Source organism: Centrocercus urophasianus, unplaced genomic scaffold (assembly GCF_019232065.1).
Source record: "Centrocercus urophasianus isolate 14NV4802_14NV808 unplaced genomic scaffold, USGS_Curo_1.0 seq_16, whole genome shotgun sequence".
NCBI classification, from domain to species: Eukaryota; Metazoa; Chordata; class Aves; order Galliformes; family Phasianidae; genus Centrocercus; species Centrocercus urophasianus.
The window spans coordinates 6,563,026-6,590,938 of record NW_024884711.1 but is presented as its reverse complement, the minus strand read 5'-3'; the positions used below and the strand labels follow the sequence as shown (position 1 = coordinate 6,590,938).

The 27,913-nt window shown below is 42.1% G+C and overlaps 2 protein-coding genes across 2 annotated transcripts; one reads left to right on the top strand and one right to left on the bottom strand.

Moving 5' to 3' along the window:
* Positions 1–88: 88 nt before the first annotated feature.
* On the bottom strand, positions 89–27,578 carry ACAD11 (acyl-CoA dehydrogenase family member 11). The gene is made up of 20 exons (XM_042816842.1): positions 27,427–27,578; positions 25,952–26,051; positions 25,576–25,701; positions 24,301–24,462; positions 23,925–24,089; positions 22,658–22,805; positions 22,000–22,121; positions 21,213–21,319; positions 20,955–21,078; positions 19,517–19,594; positions 19,000–19,138; positions 18,778–18,885; positions 17,532–17,630; positions 6,248–6,314; positions 4,179–4,264; positions 3,899–3,970; positions 2,929–3,083; positions 1,533–1,649; positions 972–1,081; positions 89–489 (listed from the first exon to the last, which is right to left on the bottom strand). The coding sequence occupies exons 1-20, from the start codon at positions 27,561–27,563 to the stop codon at positions 375–377; spliced, it is 2,337 nt and encodes a 778-aa protein (XP_042672776.1). The 5' UTR covers positions 27,564–27,578; the 3' UTR covers positions 89–374.
* On the top strand, positions 10,885–15,508 carry ACKR4 (atypical chemokine receptor 4). Its single transcript, XM_042816843.1, is given in 3 exon segments — positions 10,885–10,976; positions 13,530–14,811; positions 15,079–15,508. Coding segments are annotated over 2 exon segments (1,149 nt in total). The 5' UTR covers positions 10,885–10,899; the 3' UTR covers positions 14,602–14,811; positions 15,079–15,508.
* Positions 27,579–27,913: the final 335 nt, after the last annotated feature.

Below are 27,913 nucleotides of genomic sequence, written 5' to 3'. Positions count from 1 at the left end.
CATTTGATCAGTAACGAAGTTTATGTTGCTTTGACTTGACGATAAAAAGTTGTAGTGCTTTGGCTCAGAGCAAATAAAGCACTTTAAGCCTGTTAGAAAACAGATTTTATTCAGTGTTACAAAGAACCCAGGAACATCCTGCTGTTGATTTGTTTTATGTGTGCCCTTACTTCAGGTGTGGGATTGTAAAAAAATTTTATGGGAAATGTAGTGATTAGTAAATGCAATAATTACAGGTAAAGGTTGAGAATACTGATTGCTTCAAGCTGGAATCAGAATTTTGTATTCATTCACTTTTAGCTTAAACAGCATTGTACTGAGCAGCGTCATCTTTTCTAAGTCCCCCATCCATGTGAGAGGGATTTCTGCTGACATCAGATTTTAGCAGTTAGCTTCTTTGATTGATCAAGTAGTTCCCACCTTGCAATTGTTGACAGATGAACTTCATCAGGCCCATCTGCCACACGTAAGGTCCGAATGTATGCAAACCTGTGCAGGGAGATCTGAATTAGGGGTAGAGTTCCAGCCCTGCTGCAAAAGCGAACCGGACTGGTCATGTTCTTCAGTCTTATTAAAAGAGCCATTGCATGGGAGACACTGCAGCTGAAACCTTCTGGCAGGGCTGAGATGCATGTGCTGGAAATTCTGAAGGCTTCTGAAGGCCAAGGGATGCACAAGGGATTAAACAGAGCTTTAGAAACAGCTCCTCTATGCTGCACGTTAGGAGTAGTTTAGTTCCTTTGGAAGCTATGTGTGTGGGGTTTTTTTGCTATTTTGGGGTGGGTTGTCTGGTTATTGTTGTTGTTGAGATAAAGCATGGCCATTTAATAATAAAATTCAGTTTGTGTATGGGGGCACCTGGCCCGTGACTTCTGGCTACTTGAGGTAAAAACAAACATGTACTGGAATTACACCATTATCTTATCTTAAAAAGAGCCCTCAGACAGCAGAGATAAGTCTTCCTTACTCACATAGAAGCCAAAGGAAAATCCTGGGAAACTCCAGCTCCACCACACACTTGGATTGCACAGTCAATCACTTTAAGCACAGCTCGAGGCACAACCACTTTGGTCATGGCTATCTGTAGGCAGAAGAGAACTTACTAATAACAGTTTCATAAGTGAGTATGTTTACCTAACAGTTCTACTGAAAACTGGTATCAGATTGTACAGTCTCCTGGAGGACTGAATGAGAGCTGTGCTGTTCCCATTCCTGTTCCAAGAAAGTCTCTAGGAGGGACAGCCACGCAAAACTATGCTGGTGTGCTAAGATGACTGAGCCATACTTAAACTGTTTTAGTTTTCAAGTACATCTCACCAGGTTGAAGTCCTTAAGCTGAGTGTTTCATATACTCTCAGTAGGAGCAGCAAAAGCACACCCTAACAGTTTCCACTGCAACACGAAGCTGTACTCTGTGACTAGGCAGACTTCTAGCAACATGTTTTCACTTAATTTCAACTAGTTATCTTCTGAAAATCTGCAGGTATTCATCTCACAGGTCCTAGTCCAAGGCTGCCAAAAAAACAACTTACTTCTTTCCTAGCTTTTCTGTTGCCCAACGTGTCAATCTTGCTGGCTGTTTTCAGGGTAAGCAGTCGAGCTTGTTCTATGCTAAGGCGGCACTCAGCGATCCAGTGGGCAATAACTTCCTGCAGAGACAAAAAACAAAAACATTGAGAAAAAAGAAGCAAAAAGTCATTTAATGCCCTTTGCCTGGTCAGCTTAAGCCTGCCCTTAGGAAGACGCCCACACTGCTCAGTCATTAAGAGACTCCAGATCCTGATCCACTCCCACTTCTGTGCCCATCCACACTGCCTGCTACCTCTCTTCTTGAAGCCATTCAAGGCTGGTTTGCTTTCCCTCACTTGACCACAACTCACAATTTTCCCTGTGCGACATGCCCTAGTATACAAAAATTTGGGAAGGGAGAATTCAATTCTGTTTTTCTTAAGCTAGTGGTGGTGTGTTATATATGCAGGCAAACAGCTGCAGGGTTGTGCCTGCTACATTTATCTTCACAGTGATCCAGCAGTAGCTCCCTTGAGCCAAACTAAGCATGAAATACATGGTGGTTGCTTGTAACATGCTCCTAGCAGCCCCTCCCTGCTCTTAGCTCATTTCCCTGTGCAGCCCACATAGTGCATTGTTCATGTGATGCTTGTCAGTAAAAAGCCATTTGGAGCCTGAGCCAGCTTCAGGCATGCTCCTGGCGGGAGTGTGAATGTTGCAGCCTTGGCAGGAACAGCACTCACTTCAGTGCAAAGTCTGGGGGCTTGGTTTATAGCAGCAAAGGTGGTCAGAACCCCTGTGCAGGATTTCAGACGCTCCCTCCTGCTGCCAGCTCCCAGGGCTGTTGCTTCCACAGGGGCAGGGTGGAGGTAATGGTCAGCCTGTCACCCCAGACAGCCACCAGCTTCCCCTCTCAGATGGGCAGAACCTGCTTCAGTTCTGCAGCTGTGTCCTGCCCCAAGGTGCTGCCTGTGGCTGCATCAGGGTGCCTGTGGTGAACTTCTGAGAAATGCAGAGGGCGCCTCATCCAATTTTCACTCTGGTAGCGAAGGCAGGTTTGGCAGTGCTACGACTGGAAAATGTACGTGTAAGATTACTCCCTCTGGGTCTGCACAAGTTTTTTTTATAAGCAGTGCCAGACACTGTCTCAGCTTCCTCTTTCCATTGCCTTCACTTGTTTCTTTCCAGTAGTTTCTTTCCAATAGTCATCCCAGCTGTTGGGTAAGATTGAGGAACACTTGAAATACAATAAACCAACTTTTAAAAGCTGATGATGGCCAGAGTGCCAACTTCTTATTCCTATTGATAAAAGATAGCAAGCACGCTTTTGTGCAACTGTATTTGAGCTGCAGATATGGGCAAAACAAAAGGTGATGGCTGGAATAGATGTGAATAAAGACAAGGTGAAAACATGCTTACGTGGTGGTACAATTTCTTCCCAAAAGTCTCTCTCTGTGCTGCACGCTGGCACAAGATCTCTAAAGCAGTTTCGGCTGCACCAATGGACCTCATGCAGTGATGAATGCGGCCTGGCCCGAGCCGACCTTGTGCTATCTCAAACCCCCTTCCCTCACCTGGGTGGAAAGAAAAACAGTCAGAGGCAGATCCCTTGATTTCTGCTTGAAGTGATCTATGGCTCAGAGCAGAAGTGTCTACACAGCAGCAAAGCTAGAAATAAACTTCGAAGTTTATTTTGTGTAAGTGTTGTTTACCTACATCTATACTGACCCACTGTTAATACTACTCACAGCACAAAGATCACCTTAAGATGGCTGCTGAGAGGGTTTGATTTACTTGATATAATTTAAATGTTAATCTCACACTGAAAAATGCATTTATAAGAAGCTAAGGGAAGACTTCGGGGTTTCCAAGTCCAAGAGTACTAAAGAAAGTTCTTTCAGCGCAATAAAAGTCTTTTTGAAAAGAGAAAACTATTTAAATTGTCATTTTCCAATGGAGAGAACTAGAGCAAAACTCTCCCTGCAGAAGGTCACATTGCTGGCCTGCTCTTTCTTGCATTTTTCTTTCAGTTCCTCTAAATCTGCAGCTACCCAGGCTTGGACGGCCACAGACTGCAGCAGAAAGTGAAGTCCATGAGGACTGGTGTGGGGGAAAGAACATCATCTACACTTTCTGCTTTGCCCCACACCCAGGAACTCACTTTTGCACAACAGCTACAGCTACGTCCTTCCTTCAGTCATCATTTTGCTCTCAGCAAGTTAGATCCAAGCAGCAGGCAGACTGCCAACAACAGCTGGACACACCTTATCTAAGGAATCCTCCATTAAATGTTTACATTAATTTCTGGTGATTCATAAAATAAACCACCGTTTTTGTAAATCTGATTTGTTGCTGTACGTATTAAGGAGCAATTAATACTGAAACTCACCCAGTATTATATTGGAGACAGGTACTCGTACATCACTAAAATGTACCTCAAAATGTCCTCCGTGGATCTCATCTACAGGTACAGAGAAAACAGCAGCAGGGTAAATGAAGGAGGATAATGTCTATGCTTAAAGAAAGCAAAACAAGAGGCCTTCAATTCCTAATGCTTTCTCTACGTGCATTTTACTGGTCTGTTTCATACCCAACACTGATCAGTACTACTACAGCTCCTGGGATGGCTAACAGTAACAGATGCACAGTCAGTAACTCCTAGCACCTACCCATGTAGCCAAACACCGAGAGCGGTCGTATCAGCCTCACTCCCGGGGTGTCCATGGGGACAATGATCATGCTGTGCTGCTTGTACCTGCATCAAGACAGAAAGTACGTATTGTGGTTAATTTTTAGCCTCTTCTCTGTCCTATTCCCTCACTTTTTTTTATTTTTACCCTCAATTTAGCAGTTGCATACATGTTGACATTTACTTCTGCATATTGTAGCCATCCTGTCTGCAGGTAGTAGTATGGCACATGCGTGGACCACTAAATATACCACTGCCACCTAACGTACCTTGAATGAAAAGCTATTCCCTCTCCACCTCTGCAATGCTCTACCATCTGTTTCTGTCTCATACAGTCCATTTCCTCCCCCAGCCTTCCTTCTTTATTCTCAGAACATGTTTATCATCATCCCCATTTTAGCTTGCCTATAGCTCAGGAAAGTAATCCTCTCGTTTAAATGCCTCCAGGACATTTAAGGAGGGTTGTCAGTCACATGGGACTGGAGGTGATCTCCTGAGTCCCTGAGCTCCAGCTCTAGAAAGCAGCATCCTGTCATTCCGTCCATCAACCTTTGTGCAGCTTCCAGACAGCCCAGCATATGCCACAGCTCGCACGGCTGCTGGACAACCCACCCCTGGATCCTGGAAAACAAACAATGCTTATTTCCCCAGGGAGCCTAAACACATCCGAAAATTTCTGATAATCACTGGAATTTGGGCTATGATCCAACTTAGAGACAAATGTTTCCAGTTGTATGTGCTACAAGCTGCATGATTTCAGCAGGCCCAGTTGCAAAGCATTTTACACGTGGCTTTTGCAAGAGGCAGTTTTAGCGTGGCACTAACAAACAGCTGAACAAGATACACTGCATTATTTACTTGAAATAGAAAGAAGTGAATATTATATTCACATATATTCAGCTACACAATGAGGGAAAATAGCTTTAAACTGGAAGAGGGTAGATTTAGATTAGATACTAGGAAGAAATTCTTTACTGTGAGGGTGGTGAGACACTGGAACAGGTTGCCCAGAGAGGCTGTGGATGCCCCCTCCCTGGAAGCATTCAAGGCCAGGCTGGATGGGGCCTTGAGCAACCTGGTGTAGAGGGAAGTGTCCCTGCCTATAGCAGGGGGTTGGAACCAGATGATCTTAAATCCCTTCCAACCCAAACCATTCTCTAACTCTATGATATAGGAATGCAATCAGAAGGTCTGATTAAAGATGTGCAATGGTGTCACTGCACATAACTTCACATAAACATCCCCATGGTTCAAACTTTTTATATCTGCAGATAATTTTTTCTGAAAAACCTAGTTAGTAACCTTAGTAGGTCTCTGATATGTCTCATGTACTCATTCTGTTCAGGAAAATTCTGAAAGGTTTTGGTGTTATTATTGTTTAAGCAAGCAGTTCTTGTTAACTGCTTTCATAAATCACACTTAGAAAGTAAATTGTAAGCCTGAGACTTGAGAAACTGCAAATTGAAAGGAAAAAAAAGGAGCACGCTACCGTTGAAAGGATGCAACATTCCACAAAGTGTCAGGTGCATTCACGTCATAAACTTTCATCACTAAGCTAAACCCTTCTCACAAGCTAACACACGCATTCTGCCCCAAATACAAGGATTCAGCATATGAGAATGAGAGGCAAAACTCAAAGGAGTGATTTTGGGTGGCCCTGCATGGAGCCAGGAACTGGCCTGCATGATCCCGGAGGCTCCTCCAAACTCAGGTTACCCTAAGAATTTCCTGATCCAATCCATCATCACTCAGCTGCACAAGAACTGCAGTGAGTGCAATGGAAGGGGAAGCCTTAGGATGCAAGTTGGTGAACAGGTCGTGAGGTTTCAGTTATCAGAGCTGACCAAAACAACAAAAAAGATCAGGATCTCAGTCATCTGTATTTTTAGCTAAACACAGCCCAGGGTTCAGAAGTTCTCTGCAAGTCACAGCCACATCCAACCAACCAATCAAAGCAAATAATGCTACCTCGTCTAAAGCTTTTGCAAGCAGTGGCACCTCCTGAAAACAAATTATAGGCAGTTCTTTGAACCTCCTACGAATCCTTACCTGGATGCTGAGGAGTTCTTGGTTTTGCCCATTACAATTGCAACTTTGCAGTTTGGGTTCCCAGCACCTTAAAAAAGTCACAAACACAAGAATAGTTTTCAATATAAAAATCTCAGTGTACAATCAAATGCAGCTTCGTATGGACAAATCTTTCCTTTCGTGCTGCAGGAACAAAGGAATGCAATCTACTTCTGTGTTTATACTGAGTAATCAGACAGTAAGTAACAAAATCCATCTTAATCAGACAGTAACAAAATCCATCCTATTGCTTAATATGAAAAAGGCAGTCAACTTGGGAGGAGAAAACCAAAAGCCAAATATCCAACCCTCCAGGGTCCAGCTCCACCATCTTTTCTGAAGAAAAGAGAACAAGAAGGAACTTGAATCCGTTTACTTCTGTCTGCATTACAGCTTAACGTGTGACCCAAAAGCAAACCTGAAGCTGTGACTCTGCCATTTCGAAAGCAAAACTTCTCAAAGCTGTGAAGACTGGAGGAGCTATGGGAATGAAATGTCAACCCCCTGACAGCCCTTGAGTTGTGCAAATAAGACTACTGAAGGCTACCACTGACAACCTTGCTACTACTTCAGCAGCTCTGGAATTAGGGTTTTGCTCCCCCTTTTGCGTATGATTTTAGTTTGTGCTTCAAAAAAGATCTCATCGTAAATAGTTATCTGAAAATAATTTGGTAGCACTTCAAGCCATCAATACGCATCTCTGTACCATTCTAATGTACAAGTCCTAAAAGATTTGGCCACTGATTAAGGTGCCATAATTCTAAGAGACCTGATCCCCACTATTTTTTCCTTTAAAAGTTTCCTTGTACCAAAGCATGCTCCCATTCCTTTCAACGTCTCACGCAGGCAACAAAGGGAAAGAAGGGCAGGATTATACTTGACATACGTAACTATCGGCAGCACCTTTATCTCTATCACAAGGGAGATGTCAAGCTCCACGGAGATTCAAAGATTTAACGCATGCCAACTTCAGGTGTTTTGATGCCAGAAACAAAGAAGGCTTTGTAGCTTTTCTGGCAGCTGTTCTCACCGGGTTTGGGAGCCTCCAGTCTACACAGTGCAATCAGGTGGCTGTGAAATGAGCTGCTCCCTTATGAGAACCACTGCTGTGATGGGCAGGGAGTGGGAAGAGAGATTTCTTTCATTCTACCAAACTCTGAGGGCCAGACTGCTGGTTGTCTGCCTTCCTCTTCTGCAAAGTATGCTTTTCGTCCGCTGGCCTCAAAGCACAGTTATTTGTGGCCTACAGGCTGCACTACACCAACGCACTGAAATAGCTGAATGAAAAGCTGGCATGGGAGGGGATCAATCAACTCAGTAGAATTTCAGATAGTTGACTCCTCTGGACAAATACAACAAGCAGGCAGTGAGCCCCCACACTGCACACGATACACCTTGCGGCATAGCACCATAAAAGGAGAAATGCTGTATTCATGAGCAGCATTCAACTTTTTTCCCCAGAGAATTGCACATGTATTTAAACCACATTTATCTTGGTGCGGTTTACAACAAAGGTTATTTTCCGGAATCACGACAAACAGTTTGTAAACTATCTTCAAGTTATATCCCTGCTTCAAAAAGGGCAGCATTCCTCCATTCTATGTAAAAACAAACAAAAAAAAAAAGCAGAAGTTGAACTCAGTGAGGAGTTCACTGAGAAGGAGACGTCTGGCGAGGAGTTCTCAAGCAGCAGCAGTAAGTTTCAAATGAACTTTTCATCCATCTGTGCACAGGGAAGGAAGACAGCTTCCTGGCCATTCCCACTTCTCAGAGCTGTTTATCCAACTCTGAAGTCCTGGTGCAGTGTAGGTCTCCGAAAGACTGCATCGCTTTGAAAAAACACAGACTGCCTGGATGGAATAAACCCCTCATTTATAAATGGCATTCAAACGTTCCTTATGGAATTCCAAGAAGCTGCAGGAGGATGGGGTAAGAGGCAGAGACGCCTGTCCTTTTGGCAGGAGTTAGCAGTGGTTTCGCAAGAAACAATTCAACAAAGAGAAATAAGAGAGGTGTTAGGTGAGTTTTAAGCATAGATGCACACAACCTGTCCACAACTTTTATACCACAACACTGCTACATTTGGAGACACTGCAAGTTTAAGCAACTTTCTGTATTTTTAAACCCTTCAGACGTTGGCATAGGCAAAGACAGGGATATTTAAAAATGCACTCCGGGGGTTGATCAGAATCCTACCAGTTACCTAATCACTGTTACTAGAGGGCATAAGATACTCAAAATACTGACCTTCAAAAAATCAACTTGCATATGAATTCTTCTAGGTAAAGAATGCTGAATGTAGCATGGACACGAACAGCACAGACTTTACTTTAAAGAGCTGCTCTACAGCCTGGTTTCATAAGCTAGTAACCATTTTTCAGTGTCCAGCCTTCAAATGTTTGGCTAGGGACACTAAGGCAGGACAATCTACTACCTGAATATTCAGAATACCTATGACTTTTGTCATGTTGGCTGCTGACTGATAAGCCTGCTGGGTTACCCTTCCCAGCTAAAGATTATAGAATCATAGAATGGCTGGGTTGAAAAGGACCACAATGATCATCTAGTTTCAACCCCCCTGCTGTGTGCAGGGTTGCCAACCAGCAGACCAGGCTGCCCAGAGCCACATCCAGCCTGGCCTTGAATGCCTCCAGGGATGGGGCATCCACAGCCTCCTTGGGCAGCCTGTTCCAGTGTGTGACATTTACTGGCTTGGCAACTTCCTAGAAAGGCACTGATGAACAGATGATCCAGACTGTCCTGCGAGATGTCAGGTGGATGGCAGAGTGGTACTGGTTGCTGTCAGTGAGATCTTCCAATGGATACAAAAGAACCACCCTCCCAAGAGGTATTTTCTACTTTCTGGCACACTTGCAGTCTTACAGTTCTCTCCAGATAACACTGCTGGACACCCAACGTATGGTAAAGGTTATAATGGGCTCTCAAGGAAACAGGAAGCCAGACAGTGCTGGGGATCTGCAGAAAATCACCAGAGGCAACTCAGTTCTGCACTGAGTGTGGCCACTACTTACTCCCAGCCCGAGTTCACAGCCTCTGATGGCGCCAGTGAAGGCAGTTGCAGAGTTTAGGAATGTTTTCTTCCCTCTCCTCCATCTTCCGTATCTCTAGGAGCTTTCTCAGTTCTACCACGATAACTCTATCTTGATGGAGACAGTATTAAGACAAAGATAATTCCAGAGAACTGAAAGATTCACTTATTTTAAAGAGATACAGCCAGGCCTCTTAAGCAGTGACACAAGTTGCAGGAAGCAGACATGCTGGAAGCAACCCAAATATACTTATCTACAGCTGTGGGGAAACACCACAGTGCTATGACAGCTCAAGATGGAAACTACAGAACTATGCACAAACACTGCAGAATTCTTTCTTTAGCTTTTAATTCCTCTCCCAAAATATTCTTCTTTTTTGTTGTGAGCGTAAATGAAGCTATAAGAATCCGCCTGTTACTTTCTTTGCTGACCACAGTAAAGAACTTTTCCTTTCCCGTGTTCCAAAATACTCAAAAAACAGACTGATGACTGATTCAGCCACAGCAAGTGGGTCGATTGAGCCAGCATGGCAAAAAGCAAAAACTGACTTGTGGTCTGCCTAACATCTCTCCCTGTTCTACATCAATACTGCATTTACTGAAACTCACAAGGATACAGGAAAATCCAAACAGAATAAAAACCCTGGGAGATCACAAGGGACTCCTGACACTCTGCACAGGGTAATTCTTGCACAAGAAGCCAATTTGAGCTGTACAGATCATGGAAATCTAAGCAAGATCCAGACTTCTTAGGAATTCTTAGTACAGGTAAGTTCACACCTCAGTGCAAAAGCAAAATGTCTGCATGCAAAGCTCAGAACCTTTCCATCCTTCTTTTCCTGTAAAAGTATCAATGCTTTATAGCACAGGCAATACACCAAAAGCAGAAGAAACATTGCCTCAGAGGAAACAGCATTGTTTATTTTTCTTCTACAACACCTGCCTTGCTTACAGTTCCTATAAAAACACAAACGGTGACTTGATTATAAGCCTGACTGGCAACATCCAAGGCCCTGAGAACTCTCCCGCAGGGTGCAGGGCTCTCTGCTCACATACTTGTTGATTCTTCCATATCTTTTAGGTATCACATTCCTAGTTTTGTCCCACAGCACAATACTGGATGAGAAAACTCCTCTGTCTCACAAAAAGCAAATTTATCTTTTTGTTGTTACTAAAACACAGCATATAAGGCTCTCTTCAATCCTTCTACAGGTAGCCATCAAAAGCACAGCACTGCTCTGATGAAACAATACGGTGACTCCCTGCTGGCAGCTGCCCCAGACAGATCTCTCCTCTTTTTCCTCCTCTTCACATTTTAAACGTGTAATTTGCCAAAAGCCTCTTGATTATGTGAAGCATATCTGGACAATGTTGAGAAATAGGAAAAGAGCACTGACGTTCCAGAGAACATTGCATTCAGGGTTGAACGGGAAGGAAAATAGGAAACGTGAGAGTTCAATAGGAAAGGTTCCAAGGAAAACAGGATTTGTTGTTGTTGTTGTTATTTTTTTTTTAAACTGACAAATCAAAACGAAAGTGCAACTGCCTTCCAGATTGAGGGTGTGGTGCTTACTGACAAAATGTAATGCGTCGGACCAAGTCAGACCATTCCACTGAAGCACATCTCACTTAGAGCATCTCCTGCCAGCCTGCTGACAAAAGGTTAGTTCTGCTTTATTTCTCACTGCTCTGTATACTAAGTGTGATATGTTTACAAATAGAAAAGCTAGGTTTTACTCTTAATTAGGTCAGCTTTACAGAGAGATATCATTTCCAATGTTAAAATTCAGTTATTTCGGTCAGACAGGTTACTGCTCAATGCATTAGGAGGAACATCTGTTTAAACTGGGAGCATTAACTTCATTCAATATGTGCTTGTACAATCCCACATAGAGTTTAAACACTGAATCTGTATCTAAATGGAAGGCTGGAATAATACCATGCCGTGCTGTCTGTTAAGAAAACTGTATTTCGTAGAAAAAAATACCTGAAAAAGCAGCCAAAGTTCTGAGCTGCTTGGGTAATTGTGGGCAGTTTTGTACATGGTAACATTCCTTGTACGTGAGAATATTCCTTTCTGTGCACAACATCCTGAGGTGTCTACAACTGTAACACTCAGCAGACCCACACTGCTTTGATCTTACAAGGAATCCCACTCAGAGCACTGTGTGGGACGGAGGCTAAGTCCCTTCCACTGCCATTCAGCAGCTCCGCAGGACAGCAGGGCTTTATGCAAAGTGCATGCACGTGTGCCTGAGCAATAACACAGGCAGGAGTGACAAATATGAAGAAGTATGCTAGCCAAAACATCACTTCATTTTTAAGAGAGAAGTATCAACAGCTGAACACTACATATCTCTTGCCATCACGAAGTCCAGTCAGCCAAAATCACGTCAGGCAGCAGAGCAAGCTCCCTGTCACAGCCAAAGTGCTTTGTGATACCCAGACTTCTGAAAGTTTGCACCAAAATGTTCATCATTTTGCTTTCAAGAAAATCTGCCTGTGATCCAATTTGATTAAGTGTTCCCAGACGGTTTCTGCAGCAACAGTTTAGATTACAGCCCAAGCTTTTCAATTAAAGTTTTATTTTTCTTCTAGCTTTGGCTAAGAGCATTAAACTTGTCCTGTAGTCTTCTACTAAAAAAAGAGACATTCACAGCTGATGTCTGATTCTCTCCTCAAAGTACTGTAAAGCTGCAAAGGATTACCCCCGCTGAGAAATCCTGCTAACAGACACTGCCAGGCAAAAATAGGTAACCCTTGCCAAAGTAAAGAATGGAATTCCATGACTTCCCATTCCGCACACTTCAGTTGGGCAGCAGTACATGACAGATTGCAAGTCTTAAACTGAGAGTAATCATTGTTTAAAGTTTAATGAAAGTGTTTTGAAATGTTAGAAGAAAAAAAAAATCCAACAAAGTAATAACGAGTGAAAGCCAAACCAAGCAGTTAATTGCCATCTGAAGCAGTTTATAAAGTGTATATGGCAGATCCACTGAATATATACATCCATATATAACTCGTAGAATCACAGAATGGCCTGGGTAGAAAAGGACAATGATCACCTAGTTTCACCCCCCCCTGCAATATGCAGGTCACCAACCAGCAGACCAGGCTGCCCAGAGCCACATCCAGCCTGGCCTTGAATGCCTGCAGGGATGGGGCATCCACAGCCTCCTTGGGCAACCTGTTCCAGTGCCTCACCACCCTCTGGGGGAAAAGCTTCCTGCTGATATCTAACCTAAACCTCCCCTGTCTCAGTTTAAAACCATTCCCCTTTGTCCTATCACTATCCACCCTTGTAAACAGCCCCTCCTGTTTATAAGATCCCTTCAAGTATTGGAAGAAATATCAAGAACAGAAATTATTAATTTCTGTCTGTTTAATCAATCTGTGTTCCTGAATATGACATCAGTCAGTAGTTTTTTTTCCTGGCAAACAGAACACATTAAAAATATTTTTGAGGAGAAAATTTAGCAACCATTCATTTAAACCTTATCTAAAAAACAGTGCTGGCATTCAGTTTGCCAAGATTGAAAAAAATAAACATGAATTAAGAGCTCTGTGCAGAATATCTGACAAGGATCTGCTTTCTTGTAACATTGACCTCAAATTCTGAGACACTGCAGAAGATGAGAAAGGGCCATGTGATTTTCATCCTCCGCAGCTCTTTGCTAGTGCCATGAAGAAGTCTTAATGCCATTTATTTCCAGGGAACGTGGCACTGCAGTACTGTAGTTTACAACTGAAAGAAGTTCAGCTAATCACTTAGAGAACACAGCTCCTAGAGAAGAAAATTATTTAGGACATGACTTGCTGAAGACTGAAGATGAGAACATTTAAACTTCAGTCTTAAACAGGCAGTGAGGATACAGTCAGTGTTTACTAAATGAATTCATCATGAGATAGGACTTGAAAAAACAGCTGAAGTTGAGAACTGTTTGGGTGCTTGTGGGCAGTTTTGTATGTGGTAGGATTCCTTTGGGTGCATACCATCGTGAGCTGTCTCCAGCAGCAAGATCCAGGGTACCCACATTGCTTTGATCTGTAGGAGCAGACTAAATTCAGTCTGTTCCACAGCCATTTAGGAACTGACTCCATAGGACAGCTGTGTTTTACGTATCAAGTTTTAAAACTTGAAGCCCATATTATTTCTTTGATGTCTTCCCAACCCTACCCCCTCTCCCCCCCTTTTTCTTTTTATTTGACTTTCAGCTTTGCCATGGGCTGGGTGAACAACTCAACTGATTACTGGATTGAGGATGATGAGCATTACCTCAACTCTGATATAGATTACAACACATACGAGTTTCTCTGTGAAAAAGAAGATGTGAGAAAATTCATGAAAGTATTCCTCCCTGTGTTGTATGCCTTGACTTTCACTGTTGGAGTTGCTGGAAATTCATTAGTGGTTGCAATTTATGCCTACTGCAAGAAACCAAAGACCAAGACAGATACGTACATCATGCACCTAGCCATTGCTGATTTGCTCTTGCTCTTTACACTCCCCTTTTGGGCTGCAAATGCAGTGCAGGGATGGGAACTCGGAAACTCAATGTGCAAGCTCACTTCTTCCCTTTACACCATGAATTTCAGCTCTAGCATGCTGTTCCTGGCCTGTATCAGTGTGGACAGATACAGGGCCACCTCCCAGCGGCACGGAAGAGCTGGAAAACACTGCAGCATTACCAGCATCTGTGTCTGGCTGTCTGCCATACTGCTCAGCATACCTGAACTGATATTTAACCAAGTCATGAGACACAATAATAGGAATGAATGCCTTCCTGTATTTCCAGCGAACATGGAAACACTTTTAAAAGCAACCATTCAGATCCTAGAAGTTATCCTGGAGTTTCTGCTTCCTTTCCTAGTAATGGTGACCTGCTATTCAGTCACTGCTCGGGCAATCTTTAGATCTGCAAACGCTAAAAAATCTAGACCCTTCATGGTTCTGCTGGCAGTAGTGGCTGCTTTCATAATTACCCAACTACCTTATAACATAGTTAAGTTCTGGCGAGCCATAGATAGCATCTACCTATTGATTACTGACTGTGAGGCAAGTAAAACCATAGACATTGCACTCCAGGTCACCAAGAGCATAGCACTGTTTCACACCTGCCTCAACCCAATTCTGTATGCCTTCCTAGGTGCTTCTTTTAAAATGCGTGTTATGAAAATAGCAAAAAATTATGGGTACTGGAGAAGACAACAACAGCATGAAGTACCTGAAGAAATCTCTATGAACTCTGAAGTCCGTACTGAAGAAACAATTAGCTTCACTATATAGACTGTTCCTTTCATTATCTTAATCAAAATAGGGATTACTTACTAACCCGGGGGCTATTATTTCGACAGCTGTTTCTCTGCAAGTCATCTTTCACACGAATTTTCAAGCCTGCAGACAAGCCAAGACACTACACTGGAGTTCAAAAATGGAACACGATCAAAATTAAGCGCCAGGCAGAAAAAAATACTGAAAATGCTGGAAACAATCAAGGTATTTATTAAATATTTTTTTAAAAATAGCAGCAAACAAAAGAAAACATAGTCAAAAGGGTCACAGCAACAGAATATTAAATTGCTGTGTAGTGAAAAATCAGCACACGTCTAAACAACCAATTTAAAACAGAAAACAAAATATCAGCAATAAATTGACAGTACAGGAACCTTTGTACCAAAATTCAATAATCTTATGTTTCTCCAACTGCTCTGTAAAGCTTCACAGCATTTGACTAATAACTCACTTCCATTTTTTTCTCCCTAGTTTTCACTCCAGAGACACAGGTGCAGCTTAAAATGAGATATTAGTTCACAATTGAGAACTGAGAGAAGAAAAAAGTCATTTTCTATGTGCCTGCACAAACATATAGCAACAAGAACAGCCCCCACAAGAAACACTAACTCCTGCTCTGTAACTACCAAAACCAATCTTTCATCTCTCCATTTTCTGCTCATCCTAAATTTCAGTAAGCCCAGTGGCCAACAAGAGGCACATTCCAGATCTCTGTAAACGTAAGATGAAACATGAATGCCAAGGTAATGCAAGCAAAGCATGAGCAGAAATGCTCATTTAAAGTTAACCTTCAGACACTGGGCCTGGAATTTTTGGTTGGAATTTGTAAAATAATGAGATAGAGAGGTAACTAAAGCCTTTTAAAATATGCAAAGATACAATAAAATATACTCAGTGTGTACTGACTTGCATTTTTTATATGCTTTACTTTGTTTGAGTAGGTACTGGCATCTCTAGCATAGGGGTTAATCACTCAAAGGATAAATTATTTGCTTTGTGAATGAGAGGGATTCTGACTCCACACACACTCACGACTGGTGAGTGTTTCTCCACTCAGGCACCAAAAGCTGTCTGCTGCCACCAATGGTACTGGGGTGGAGATTCCAGGAAAAAGATAAATAAACAACTGCAGTTTTCCTATTTATCTCTTGGAGGGTTTAAAATACATTGACAAATTAGCTTTCTAAACACATCAAAACAGCGTTATTTACAGCATATTCTTTCAGCCTCCAACCATCCTGCAGGCTCTAATAAAGAGCTTATGAAAGACAACAAGAACCTCTCCTTTTCAGACAATGTTCCTAATTACATAATCGTAGACTGAAAGAAAAAGCTCTACAATGACAGACAACAAACAACTGTAGCATAAGCAAGACACAAGCTTTTTCTCTCTGTTGAGATAAAAAAAGCCTTTAGAACTTTTGTCCAGTATTTTGAGGAATAGTGGAGCAATTAGCAATGCTTGACACACGGCCTACGCACACATCATCAATCTGATATGCTTAAACCAGACTAGATTTACTGTAAATGAGCAAAGCATGCATTGGTAATAATCTCCAGTCCTTCCATGACGCAAAGGACTTCCTGTGTGAGTGAGTTATATTTGTTTTCACATGTACAGAGTGATTGCACCTGGAGCGATGTTCTGACCGGGCTGTCAGACTCCAGGCAATTCCCAAACATCCAAGGTCTGTATGTTCACCCAGACTTGAGAGAAAAAATAAACAACTAGATCACCCATTTCTACCCCCCCTGCTATAGGCAGGGACACCTCCCTCTAGACCAGGTTGCTCAAAGCCCCATCCAGCCTGGCCTTGGACACCTCCAGGCAGGGGGCATCCACAGCCTCCCTGGGGAACCTGTTCCAGTGTCTCACCATCTTCCCAGTAAAGAGTTTCTTTCTAATATCAAATCTAAATCTACTCTCTTACAGTTTAAAGCTATTTCTCCTCATCCTGTCACTACCTGCCCTTATAAAAGGTTCCTCCCCAGCTTATGACACACATAACTCACCCAAGCCATTTGGTGATTCTGTGAAATCAATTAAAGAGCAATATATTTTGTGCACGACCTCCGAAAGAACTTTCCCATTGCTCCCTCAGGAGCTGCAATTCATAAGTGGGAGATACTGTCCCAAAGCAAGGGTAGCAGCTAGCAGTCAAGCGATGCTTTCAGGTTGAGACACCACGCCTCCCTCTGCCTCCAGATCTGCACTGCTAGGAAACTGAGTGAGCCCTATCTTCTGGTGAGTCTCGGTATTGCACATCAATCTATGCATGGGAGCAGGCCCACACAAAGGTACTTAAATGAAACATCCACGTTTCACTCAGTTAGCAACTCAGTTTATCTGGTTAGCTTCCAAACTTTCAGTGAATGATGATGTTTCAGAATAGGTTGCTCGTATTTTGGTAAGCAAACACGCACACCAAAAACAGTACTCCAAAGTCAGGGACATTCAGCACTTATAGTTCAACCTACTGATTTTTCTGGGAAGTTTCTTGACAAAAAAGAAAAATCCCCTTTCAGAAGCAGACTATCAGCATCACAAACTAGATTAACAATCAGCCACAGTTTACCAGAATGCTACAATACACTCAAATTTCAAACACAAGCTGCCAAAGACAGTGTCATAAAAACTGTTTTAAGACTATGACCATAAACCTGTAAGTTACCTAAGGGAATGAGGTATACTTCGAAGAAAAATACCAGCATTCATTCTGCAAACTAAATTAAGAGGTTCTAAAACAGATCCAAAACCACAAATTCTGCTTTTTCTGTTGTTTTACCTTCAACTGCCTTTACTCAAGAAGAAATTTTCCAATTCAGAAATGGAAGAGCAACATTTCAGATTTTGTAGTTATTTATTCCAACTCTTAAGGAGAATTTTAGACTTAGTCACTCCTATGCAGTGTTTCTGTACTTACCACTGCTCCACCATTTCTTGCCATTAATCACGTAACTGCTGCCATCTCGCTCGATGCTGCACTGCATATTGGTGGCATCACTCGAAGCCACATCAGGTTCTGTGTTAAAGAAAAAAACAACACAACCACTGAATTAAGTATTCAAGCTGTAGTACCACCACCACAAACACATAGATTTAGATATACCCTAAAAACATCACCATTCTGCTCCCAGTGGAAAATGCTGTTTTCAGTACCTCACTCTGCTGTGGTCAAAGACTTTCTATTTTCTGATGACATGTTATTCATAGCCAACTTAAACTTGCTGGCTGTTGAACTCAGACTTCCCTTTATAGTAAACAGACTTCTTCTTTTCCTGATGTTTTAAATCCTTCCTCTCCCCAGTCTATTTGCAGATAACAGTCATCCTTTTCAACCTGTGTTCTCCCAGGCTTTTCTCAAATGAAAATAAAGAAACTTAAATGACTCTTCTGATGGATTATGAAATAAAGTTGCCAGAAAAGCATCACCAATGATCATCCACAACAGAGAAGGCTATCATCTTTCAAGGGAAAGAATCCTCTCCCATTTGGTGAACACAGTGACACCTGGCTCTGCAAGGCTAAGTTTTCTTGACTCCTGCTGATGCAGGAAGATCAAGGTTCTGACATATATTCAAAAGCTACATTTCTAAATGAAGGGCTCACTTTTCCAGAGATGCCACAAGATCAAACAGGAATATAATGCTGAGCTACCAACATAAAGCAAGCGCAAAACCACAATACTTATCAAAATCACCAGACTTGTGCCTATGTTTCCACAGAACCCAAAAACACATTATAAACCAGGATAAATTCTAAGTCTGGCTCACACAATAAAATATATTTTACTACAACTAAAAATAAACTGAAAATATACGGAAATCGTAATTTGGCAGAGTATGAGAAATAGTATGAGGGAGGAGCAGCAAGGTTGATTCACTTTGTGCTCATATCCTAGAGATGACTTCATATTCAAACACAATCACAGATATCACAGAAATTTCAGTATTAATTTCTCAGAATCATAAAATGGTTTGTGTTGGAAGGGACCTCAAAGATCATCTCATTCCAACCCCTCCACTGCAGGCAGGGCTGCCAACTACTAAGTCAGGGATTAGACCAGGCTGCATTCTCTAACACATAAAACTTATGATTTTATACTTTTTACATGTCATCGTCAAATTTCTGCCATGTGCCTCTTATTTTCTTCTGGAACAAAAACTTACCTGTCATGCAGAAACAAGAATTAATCTTCCCTTCTAGAAGGGGCTCCAGCCACTCTTTCTTTTGCTCTTCAGTCCCATACATGTGCAGGACCTCCATGTTTCCAGTGTCTGTGAGAAACGAGTGGTTACGTTCATTTCTTCAGACACACAAATGGTAAGGCATTAGATGCCCAATGTTTTTAATGCTCTCAGTGCCATAGTTAAGGCACAGTGTTTGCTAACCAGGTGCCTGACAGTTGAAAATCTCAGGAGCAAAGAAGCGCTTCCCTGTTTCCTCAGCTATTAGTGCATAGTCAAGCTGGCTGAGACCGCTGACCGCTGGGAGAAAAAGATTCCACAGACCTTCTGCTTTGGCCATTTCCTGTTCAGAGAATCAGCAGGGAAAAACATTAGCAAATCATCTTCAAACAGCAATGAAATTCTGTCTTGCTGCCCATTTTCTTCCTTCCTATGTCTAACACGCTGTCCAAAGTATCTGATGGCTTTCCTCAGTAGCTATTTTCAACAGCTACAGCTTTGAGTTAAAGTTCAGATGTCCACCTCAACTCACAGGCTGCTTTTTTCCTCTCTCATTTGTGTCTCACAACTCCTTCTGCACACTTTCTTCTTTTCCTTTTGCTTCCTCACTGTTTCTTTCCACACAGATGGGATAACTTCTCCAGCAGCACACAACATTTCTTAAGGTCCGTGCCTGTTTCTTTTACTGCGAGAGCGCTCAAGAATATTTACCATCCCATACCTTCAGCCTCTCAAGCACTGGTGGTTTCTTCCATCTTTCCTCAGTATTTCCATGTTTAGCATAGTATTCTGCTATTTCCTAAGAGAAATAAAGTTTGTTTAAATTAGCAGCACCTATAACATACACAAATTATGTTCTCTTTTCTACCCCTACACCTCAGTGTACCACAATGAAATATTCAGCACAACTTTTTATAGTTGGTTTCATTGCAAAATGTTACAATTGCAGTCATTTCATTTTGCAAGATTTAAGATGCACCATGGAGATGACCCCAATCATCAGTACGTTTTTTCATACATGGAAATGGTTGCAGACATTTAACGTGTGCTGACAACAGCAGGTCAATGTTTTCTGACAATAAACACCACTGTTGACCAGCAGCACTGCATGAGAGAAACAAACCCCAAATTAAAACCACAAATAGAAGCCCAAAGTGCCGACACCTAAACATCAGGTTTCCCATATATTCAGATATATAAACTCATTTATCTTTTTTTTCTTTTATAAATTTGAAATGATACACTTGTTTTCTGTCAGCTGTTTAACAGATTATCGAAACAGTCATCCCAGGCATCAACGTTTAGTTACTAAGTAAAACTACATATTTGTAATCGTAGTATTTTCCCACGTATGTTCTATAATGTCCAGCACTCCTTCAAAAGTGCCCTAAGACCTGTTTTAGAACAAAGAAATTATCGTCTAACAAATGCAGAATTTACAAGTCCTGACTCACATTTCCCATTACCAGAAATAATTTACAAGCCCAACTCTACTCATCCACAGAGCTTTCATGGCTATCTGTGGTTCATTTGTTTTTAATCAAGTACACTTAATTACTCTGAGGGTTCCTCAGACAATTCAAAATTAGTTACAGAAGGACTACTGAGAAACTTTGATGTGAAGAATTTCAACTGTTAGACAGCCTGTCTTGATTATACTTTCTTCTTGGAACTGAAAAGCAAATTAGCTCACAAGGAGAAAGGGAGAGAAAAAACAAGTGGCATTTAGAACACACGAAGTTGAATACTGTCTGTGAGGCTCCTAAAGAAAAGGAACACAACTCTTGCTGGAAATTAGCATCTCTACATGAGAATGAAAGACTTCAGAGTTTTTGTTAAAGGTATTTTATAAAATACCTTTAAAAATGACTTTGGTTTTGTCAGTTTTTAAGCACACCTTAAACTTCAAAAAGCAAAAAAGTTTTAAAAGTAACTTTTTAATGCATATAACACTTTAGATCTGCAAAAAAATCACGTTCATAATAATGATTTCTATTAATGTTCTGCAATACCACAAAGAGCACTGCATGAAAAACAAAGCTGCTCTTGAAAGAAGAAGGAAAATACACAGGGACATGACTTCAGCACATGGTTTTACATTCTTATAACCCCTGCTCATAGAATGCTCATTTATAAATAGGTTTACAAAAAGCTTTTACCTTCTCAGCTGGATATACGTGCTGCTTCATGAACTGCTTTACCTTCAGCAGCATTTCTTGGCCTCTCCTGCTTTGATAGAACAACTCTCCAGAAGCACTGTGCTGCATGTTGCTGAAAGACAATCTAAAGAACACCCAATGCACTAATTAAGACCAGATTTTCCCTCACAATGATATAAGCTGCCTTATACAGGCGTTTAAATAAGTGAAGCTGTAAGTTCTGCCTCACCTCTGACCAGCAGTTTAAACCAATGTTACCTTTTTGAGAGCTCTAACCCTTTTTCTGCCAAAGGCTTCACCACCTTTGCAAATTCATGGCTATTCTCTGCAGAAGCATTTCCAATGAGATATCTAGCATATATACCCTACAACCAAAAAGAAAGACATAAATGGTATAATTGTGTACTTAAACATGTCTCTTTTAGATTGGTGATTTCTTCAACTATGAAGTTACACTTAAATATACACATTCTTAATTGGGGGGGAGGGAAGAACACTCAGATGGATTTTACTGGGATATGATGCTACTTTTGGTGTATTTCTAATATAATAGACAGGAATAGAGAAAGTTGGACAAGAACAAAAAAAAAAAAACAAGCCAGGCAGAGGAGCTGTTAAAAACCCTGAAGAAAATCATAAAAATTAGTGGAGCAAAATGAGTGCACCTGTATTGGATACTATACACAAGCCAACAGACAGCAATGCACACGTTGTTATTCACAACTATATTAACTACACACACACACAGACTTACTCCAAATTAATAACAGGTAGTTTACAACACATTTGGTAACCTTATCATAGGCTGCAACTACAAAATAGATTCCTGCTCTACAATGGCTGAATATCTCACGTTATGTACTTCATGCAGCAAGAATTCTGTCCTAGAGTTCACAGTCTTAAGCATCTAAAAGATACTGCTTCTAAAGGGACAAACTGAAATACCTTTCCTGTTATTGTACAATACTTCAGCATTTGAAAAATGTGACCAACCTACATATACTCATCATCAAAATGTGACATTTCAGAAAAAAGGGAGTATTACCTGGGATATCCCTGCCATTTTAAAATATGACAAAGCAAGAAAAAAATTCAAGTTTGGGATTGTAGTGCTAATACCCCGGCAGCGGCAGTAAGCAGAAATCAGTTCTTCAAATGAGGGATTTTCTACAAAAACAAAAAACAACAGAGTATTTTAGAATGCTCAACCTTTACTAGGATTTACCTCATCCTTCAAACATTTCAGTCATTTTGTCAATACAGTAAAAAACGTAACATATCATTCCTCAAGTGCTCAGATGAGGAGAGTGAAAAGGAAACAGGTGTTGCAAGAATTCCACATAAACTTCCCCCCAGTTCCACTTCAGTCAGGAAATCCATTGCACCACAGTTTTGTTTTATTTCGGGTTTATACAAACATCACCAATTCGTATTTAAATTTCAGTTTTCCCCCATTATCTCTAAGAAATGTTCAAAATAACCTTTTGTAGAATTAATGTACTGTGGCAAACCCAGATCCTACTAAAACAGAACTACCTTATAACAATCAGCACATCTCCTACAATGAAGGAAACTACAGAAGAGCTCTTTTCCAATTGCAAAATGATGTACTTATTAACTTTTTACTGTTGTTTGTTAAAGTAATCTATCAGATAGAAATCAACCATAGAATTCAGTCTGACAAAACGACTGTAACTTCATACCTATGGTGCCTTTGAAATTGAAGACAGATCCTCGACCCGGGACATTCAGAGATGTAGGCCAAAAGTAGAACTGAGCAGCATATGCTAAATCTGCTAAAGGATGACCAGTGGTTGAAAGTTCCCAGTCCAGCACTGCCAAAACACGAGCCTTAAATAAAAATAAAAACCTCAAATGAGTTATAAGAATGAAGGATCTGCAGATGGACAACAGACTCAGTATCCAGGAGCTTTATTACTTTGAAATTAAAAAACATGCACTGTAGCTGTCTACAGCAAAAGTAGTTTCATGCAGCACTATGTAAGGATCTGCAAAACATGAACATTTACGTAGTGGCAGAAAACTACACCTTTTTCCACTGAAAATCTCCTTCAAATTATACATTTTTGAGTAATACTTCTTCTGTCAGAGACTTCTAAACTGTTCTAGTCAAAGAACCAACCAGCATCTATCTGCTGATCTATGCACAAGTGTGAATCTGTGTGATCTGTGGCTTTTCCACGAAGGGGGTCAGAAATTCAGTCTCCCTGTGTCAAGGCAACCTCTTGTGAGACTTCTGGGCTGCCCAGGGAACAGATGACAAAGCGGACCGAGTCTGCACACAGCCACAACTCTGATATCCAGCCACACTACAACCATCACTGCAGCGCAAACTCAAATTCCATCTTTATAATTCCAACTGTAAGTTAAATTCTATACATTTTGTAAAAAACAATTCTTATCATTTCACATCCCAGCAGTTCTACAAGAAAAGTAAGCAGAACTATATTACTGCAACTATTTTACTGCTAAGGAAAATACAGATCCTTTGCTCCTGCTCATAACCAAACATCAAAAACAGACCCCATACTGATAGTACAGCGACACAGAGCAAACCATGACTAGAACATCCTTGGGAATGCCCCATAACATGTACAAACAACAAAATCATAGAATGGCTTGGGTTGGAAGTGACCTCAAGGAACATGAAGCTCCAACCCCTGTGCTGCATTCAAGGCCACCGACCTCCATATCTAATACTAGACCAGGCTGCCCAGGGTCCCATCCAGCCTGGTCTTAAACACCTCCAGGGATGGGGCATCCACAGCCTCTCTGGGGAGCTGTTCCAGCACCTCACCACTCTCTCTGTAAGGATCTTCCCCCTGACATCCAACCTAAATCTTCCCTCATTCAACTTAAAACCATTTCCCCTTGTCATGCCATTATCTACCCTGTAAAGAGTCAGTAATGGAGAACAAAGCACAAAATGTACAAATACATTTCAAATACCTCGGTTGGGTGAAAAATGATGTTATCTATTCTAAAGTCCCCATGAATTAGGGCTTCTTCATCATCATCAGGTGGTAAGTTGTTTGCTAGCCACTCGGCTAGCTCATTCATGGCAGGAATATCCGTATGAGCAGCTGCATCATATTGCTTTTTCCAAGTTGATACCTGAAAAAATACAAACACTTTAATAGCATTACAGAATTTACTTGGAACACAGCAGTAACTTCATACCGTGCCCTGGTACTTAACCATCTGAAGATGCTGAATCGCTACAATACGATGGTTACTTTTACACGTAATCTAAGTTTAACAAATCAGCTTGCAAACAAAATGTTAAAGACCTGACGAAACGAGAGAATTATTCCAAGAGCTGTACCTGTCTTCTGCAGTATCCTGGTCCTCTGCCATATCCTTGGAGACCCAGTGACCGCAAGTCAAAGGAGTGCAACTGAGCCAAAGTTTCTATCATTGCGAGATACAAAGCAGAACGCTCTGCTGGGCCCACCTCAGGCAGCGAGAGGTCTCGGAAGATGCGACCCTGGAAGCATTGCAAATCAGATACTTGGTGGGATGCAGGCATAGACAAAGAGATGTGAAGGTAGATGTTTCAGCAGCTAAAACAAATGCAGTGAACCCATATTCCCTGTACAATAAAAAATTCCTTCCTCATTTGTTTTATTCTTTGCCCATGACAGATGAAGGGTATAACTCAGTGTTTTTTTTCTTCATACCCTTCAGTTAATACATTAAATACGCTTATCTCACAGCCCATGATCTTCCCACTCTCTTTTCTTTTTTTGCATGTGCTGTTGTTTTATACAACCTGAAATCATTTGAATGCTCTTCCTCAGATCCCAAATTTCAGACTATAAATAAGTATCCCAGAACACTCAAGAGACAACTGGATATTTTCACAGCCATATTTCTCAGGGCTTCAGCTCTCCATACAGTCTGAATTTCACGAAACCCTGCACTATGTGTTGGCACACATCACAACTTGCCAAACAAGCACAGCCTCATAGAAGAGCATATTATGAAAGAGGCCTAAACTCAAATCTTCCTCCCATGAGAATAAAAAAACGGTACCAGCAGACTTAAACTCAGAATCAACCAAGTCCAACAGAAACAATATCAACTCAGCCACAGCATGATTAGAGTGATGGATGGCACAGCTATGCTATGTTCTTTCTCAAAGTTGTGCTTGAGATGGAATCCTGCTTGCTTTTAAAGAAAACATGACTGTACGTAGATTACTGTTATCAGTAACAAATGGGTTCCATTTGTTCCAAGAATCCAGAATAACTTTGGAGCCTGACTGTTATGGCTGAGTTATGAGTACCCTTTTCAGCAATATGAAGACATTTCACAACACTCATCTGACAGCATAAAGGAGAAGATGTAAATAATGAACTGTATATTTTGGCAGAGCTGGAAACAAGCTCTGGAGAACCTGAGATCAGTAAGAATCTCTGATAGTTAATACTTCTCAAAAATATGATTGGATTAATTATATTGGTATGCCTTAATACATAGCTGCATGTACCAAACTTCTAAGTTTAGTAAAAGCTGAATAAGACTAGTAAGTTCTAGACAGCTTACAATCTGCTTGTAGTAGGGAGAAGAAAGAAATCTCTCAGATTGGCTGACCAACCTGCACATGCTGCATCACGTAAAACTCTGTTCCAATGACAGAAACATCACTGCAGTACAACAGGGGTTCAGGGACTGGAAATCCAGCTGAAAATAAGGCTTTTTGCACACGATATTCTCTATCAACCTGAAGAAGACATGGAAAATAAGGTTCAGTGAAAAGCTCCTAAACATAAATCATCTTACTGAGTACAGTTAATGACAATCTACCCTCTTTAATGTTTAATCAAGTGTACAGCATAGAAAACTGGAAATGATTCCAGTAATTCACTGCACTTTTAGACACCTTCAACTGAAAAAGGCTGCATCACCTTGTACAAGAACTGAGTCCACCTGCAATACAACGTGTTTGGAACTTGCTGAGGAGTGTTATCTACCTTGTGGGCTCCAGGCAAAAGGGGGCCATGGGGCTTCTTCCTGAGCACATAGGCCCGCCCATCCTTCTGAAGATAAAAGGTTGGATTTGACTGTCCTGAGCTACAAAGAGAAAGACTGTAATTACTTACTACGTAGATGCAAATTTGCAAACTTAATGGAAATGGTGCAAAGTTCACCATGACAAGGCCTGAACAAAATGGCAAGACACAGAAAAGAGTTTTTTCCTCAAGTTTTGTTTCAAATATAGTCTTACAAAGATGCAAGTGATAGCCTACAAAATCAGAAGCCATAGGCTGTATTGCTACACTTAATATGAAAATATCTCTTCGCTGCAGAGTAGTCAAAGATTATTTGTTCTCCTGTGAAATGGGGATAGTATTCACCTCTTCACCCTAAAGAGACATCATTAAAGTGATCGAGTTTTCAGGCAAAATTCACACTAGCCCACAACTATATTTTTCTTCGGTGAGCTGTATTTTAAACAACGTAAGCTGAGAAAAAGCTCTTTAAACCACTGATGAATTCTAGCACCAAACCCCCTTGTGTTCAGGCCTGGCCATGTATTTGGATACATAAGCTATTCTTAGGGGACTGCCTATAGCAACTATTATGTTTTAAAGAATAAATGTCGCAGTGACAAAGAATCCTAAGAATTACATGCTTCTCCACATACTCACATGAGAAGAACTTAAACCCATGCTGACACACTGCCCATCATAGCCCAATCAAACTCACTGATCACTACCTTCCTCAAGGACCTGAGCTCACCTACATGCTATTCTCTCCTCATTCTTTACTGTTTTTAAGACCTATTCTTAGTTCATTTGAAGACTGTACAAATATTGGAACACCAAAATCAAGCAGGCATTTCCCTTCATGCTCCTCAGGACATTTCCCTCCCTCTGGAGAGGGACTTTTTATAAGGGTGTGTAGCAACAGGACAAGGGGAAACAGCTTTAAAATGGAGGAGGGTAGATTTAGACTAGATATTAGGAAGAAATTCTTTACTGTGTGGGTGGTGAGACACTGGAACAGAGGCTGTGGATGCCCCCTCCATGGAAGATTCAAGGCCAGGCTGGATGGGGCTGTGAGCAACCTGGATCAGAGGGAGGTGTCCCTGCCTACAGCAGCGGGTCAGAACTAGATGATCTGAAAGGTCCCTTCCGACCCAAACCATTCCGTGATTCCTGTTATTATGCCTCTAATACATTGCTGACCGTTTTTATCTGTCGAGCGTTTGAAGAGCAGATTCTCGAAGCGTTCCCTGAACTCTGACAAAAGTCCGCCAACACTGCTGGGCTGCGGCGACCGATCCATGTGTGTGAAAGGTCCCCGCAGCTAACTCGGCCTTCTCGAAGCGAACTGCCGAGGTGGCACGGAGGCCGCCCGCCGGGAACCGCTACGGCAGCACACGGTCGGCTGCAGGCCGCCCTCCCCAGCACGGCCGCTGAAGGCCTGCGAACAGCCTCCTCACCTGTACTGCCTGACGGACAGAGCCCCCGCGGGCTGCTGGGGGAAGCCGGGCAGGCGGCGGCACAGGTACCGATCCAGGCCGCCCTGATCGAAGCGGTGCTGCCGCCGCACCTCGCTGGTGCCCGGCTCCACAGACATCCCCGCGCCGTGCCGACAGGGGCAGCGCTACGCCCTCTATGCAGCCGCCCACCGCAGCGATACGCTCCCCGCGCAGCGGCCGCACACCCGCCCTCGGCGGCGCTACCCTTCTCGCGGATCCGCCCGCCGCAAGCGATACGCCCTTTGCGCAGCCACCTCGCGCCCGCCCACTGAGACGCTACGCTCCTTACGGAGCCGCCCTTTCCGGGGTTGCCGCGACAACGGGAGGCTGCCTGGTCCATCACCGAAAGCGGTCCTCCGTGCCGTGGCTCTCGGAGACGGCCGGGTTTTCCCGGAGGAAAGCGGCTCGCAGGGCAGGGTTTCGGTGCCGCGCGGGACTGGCGAGGCTG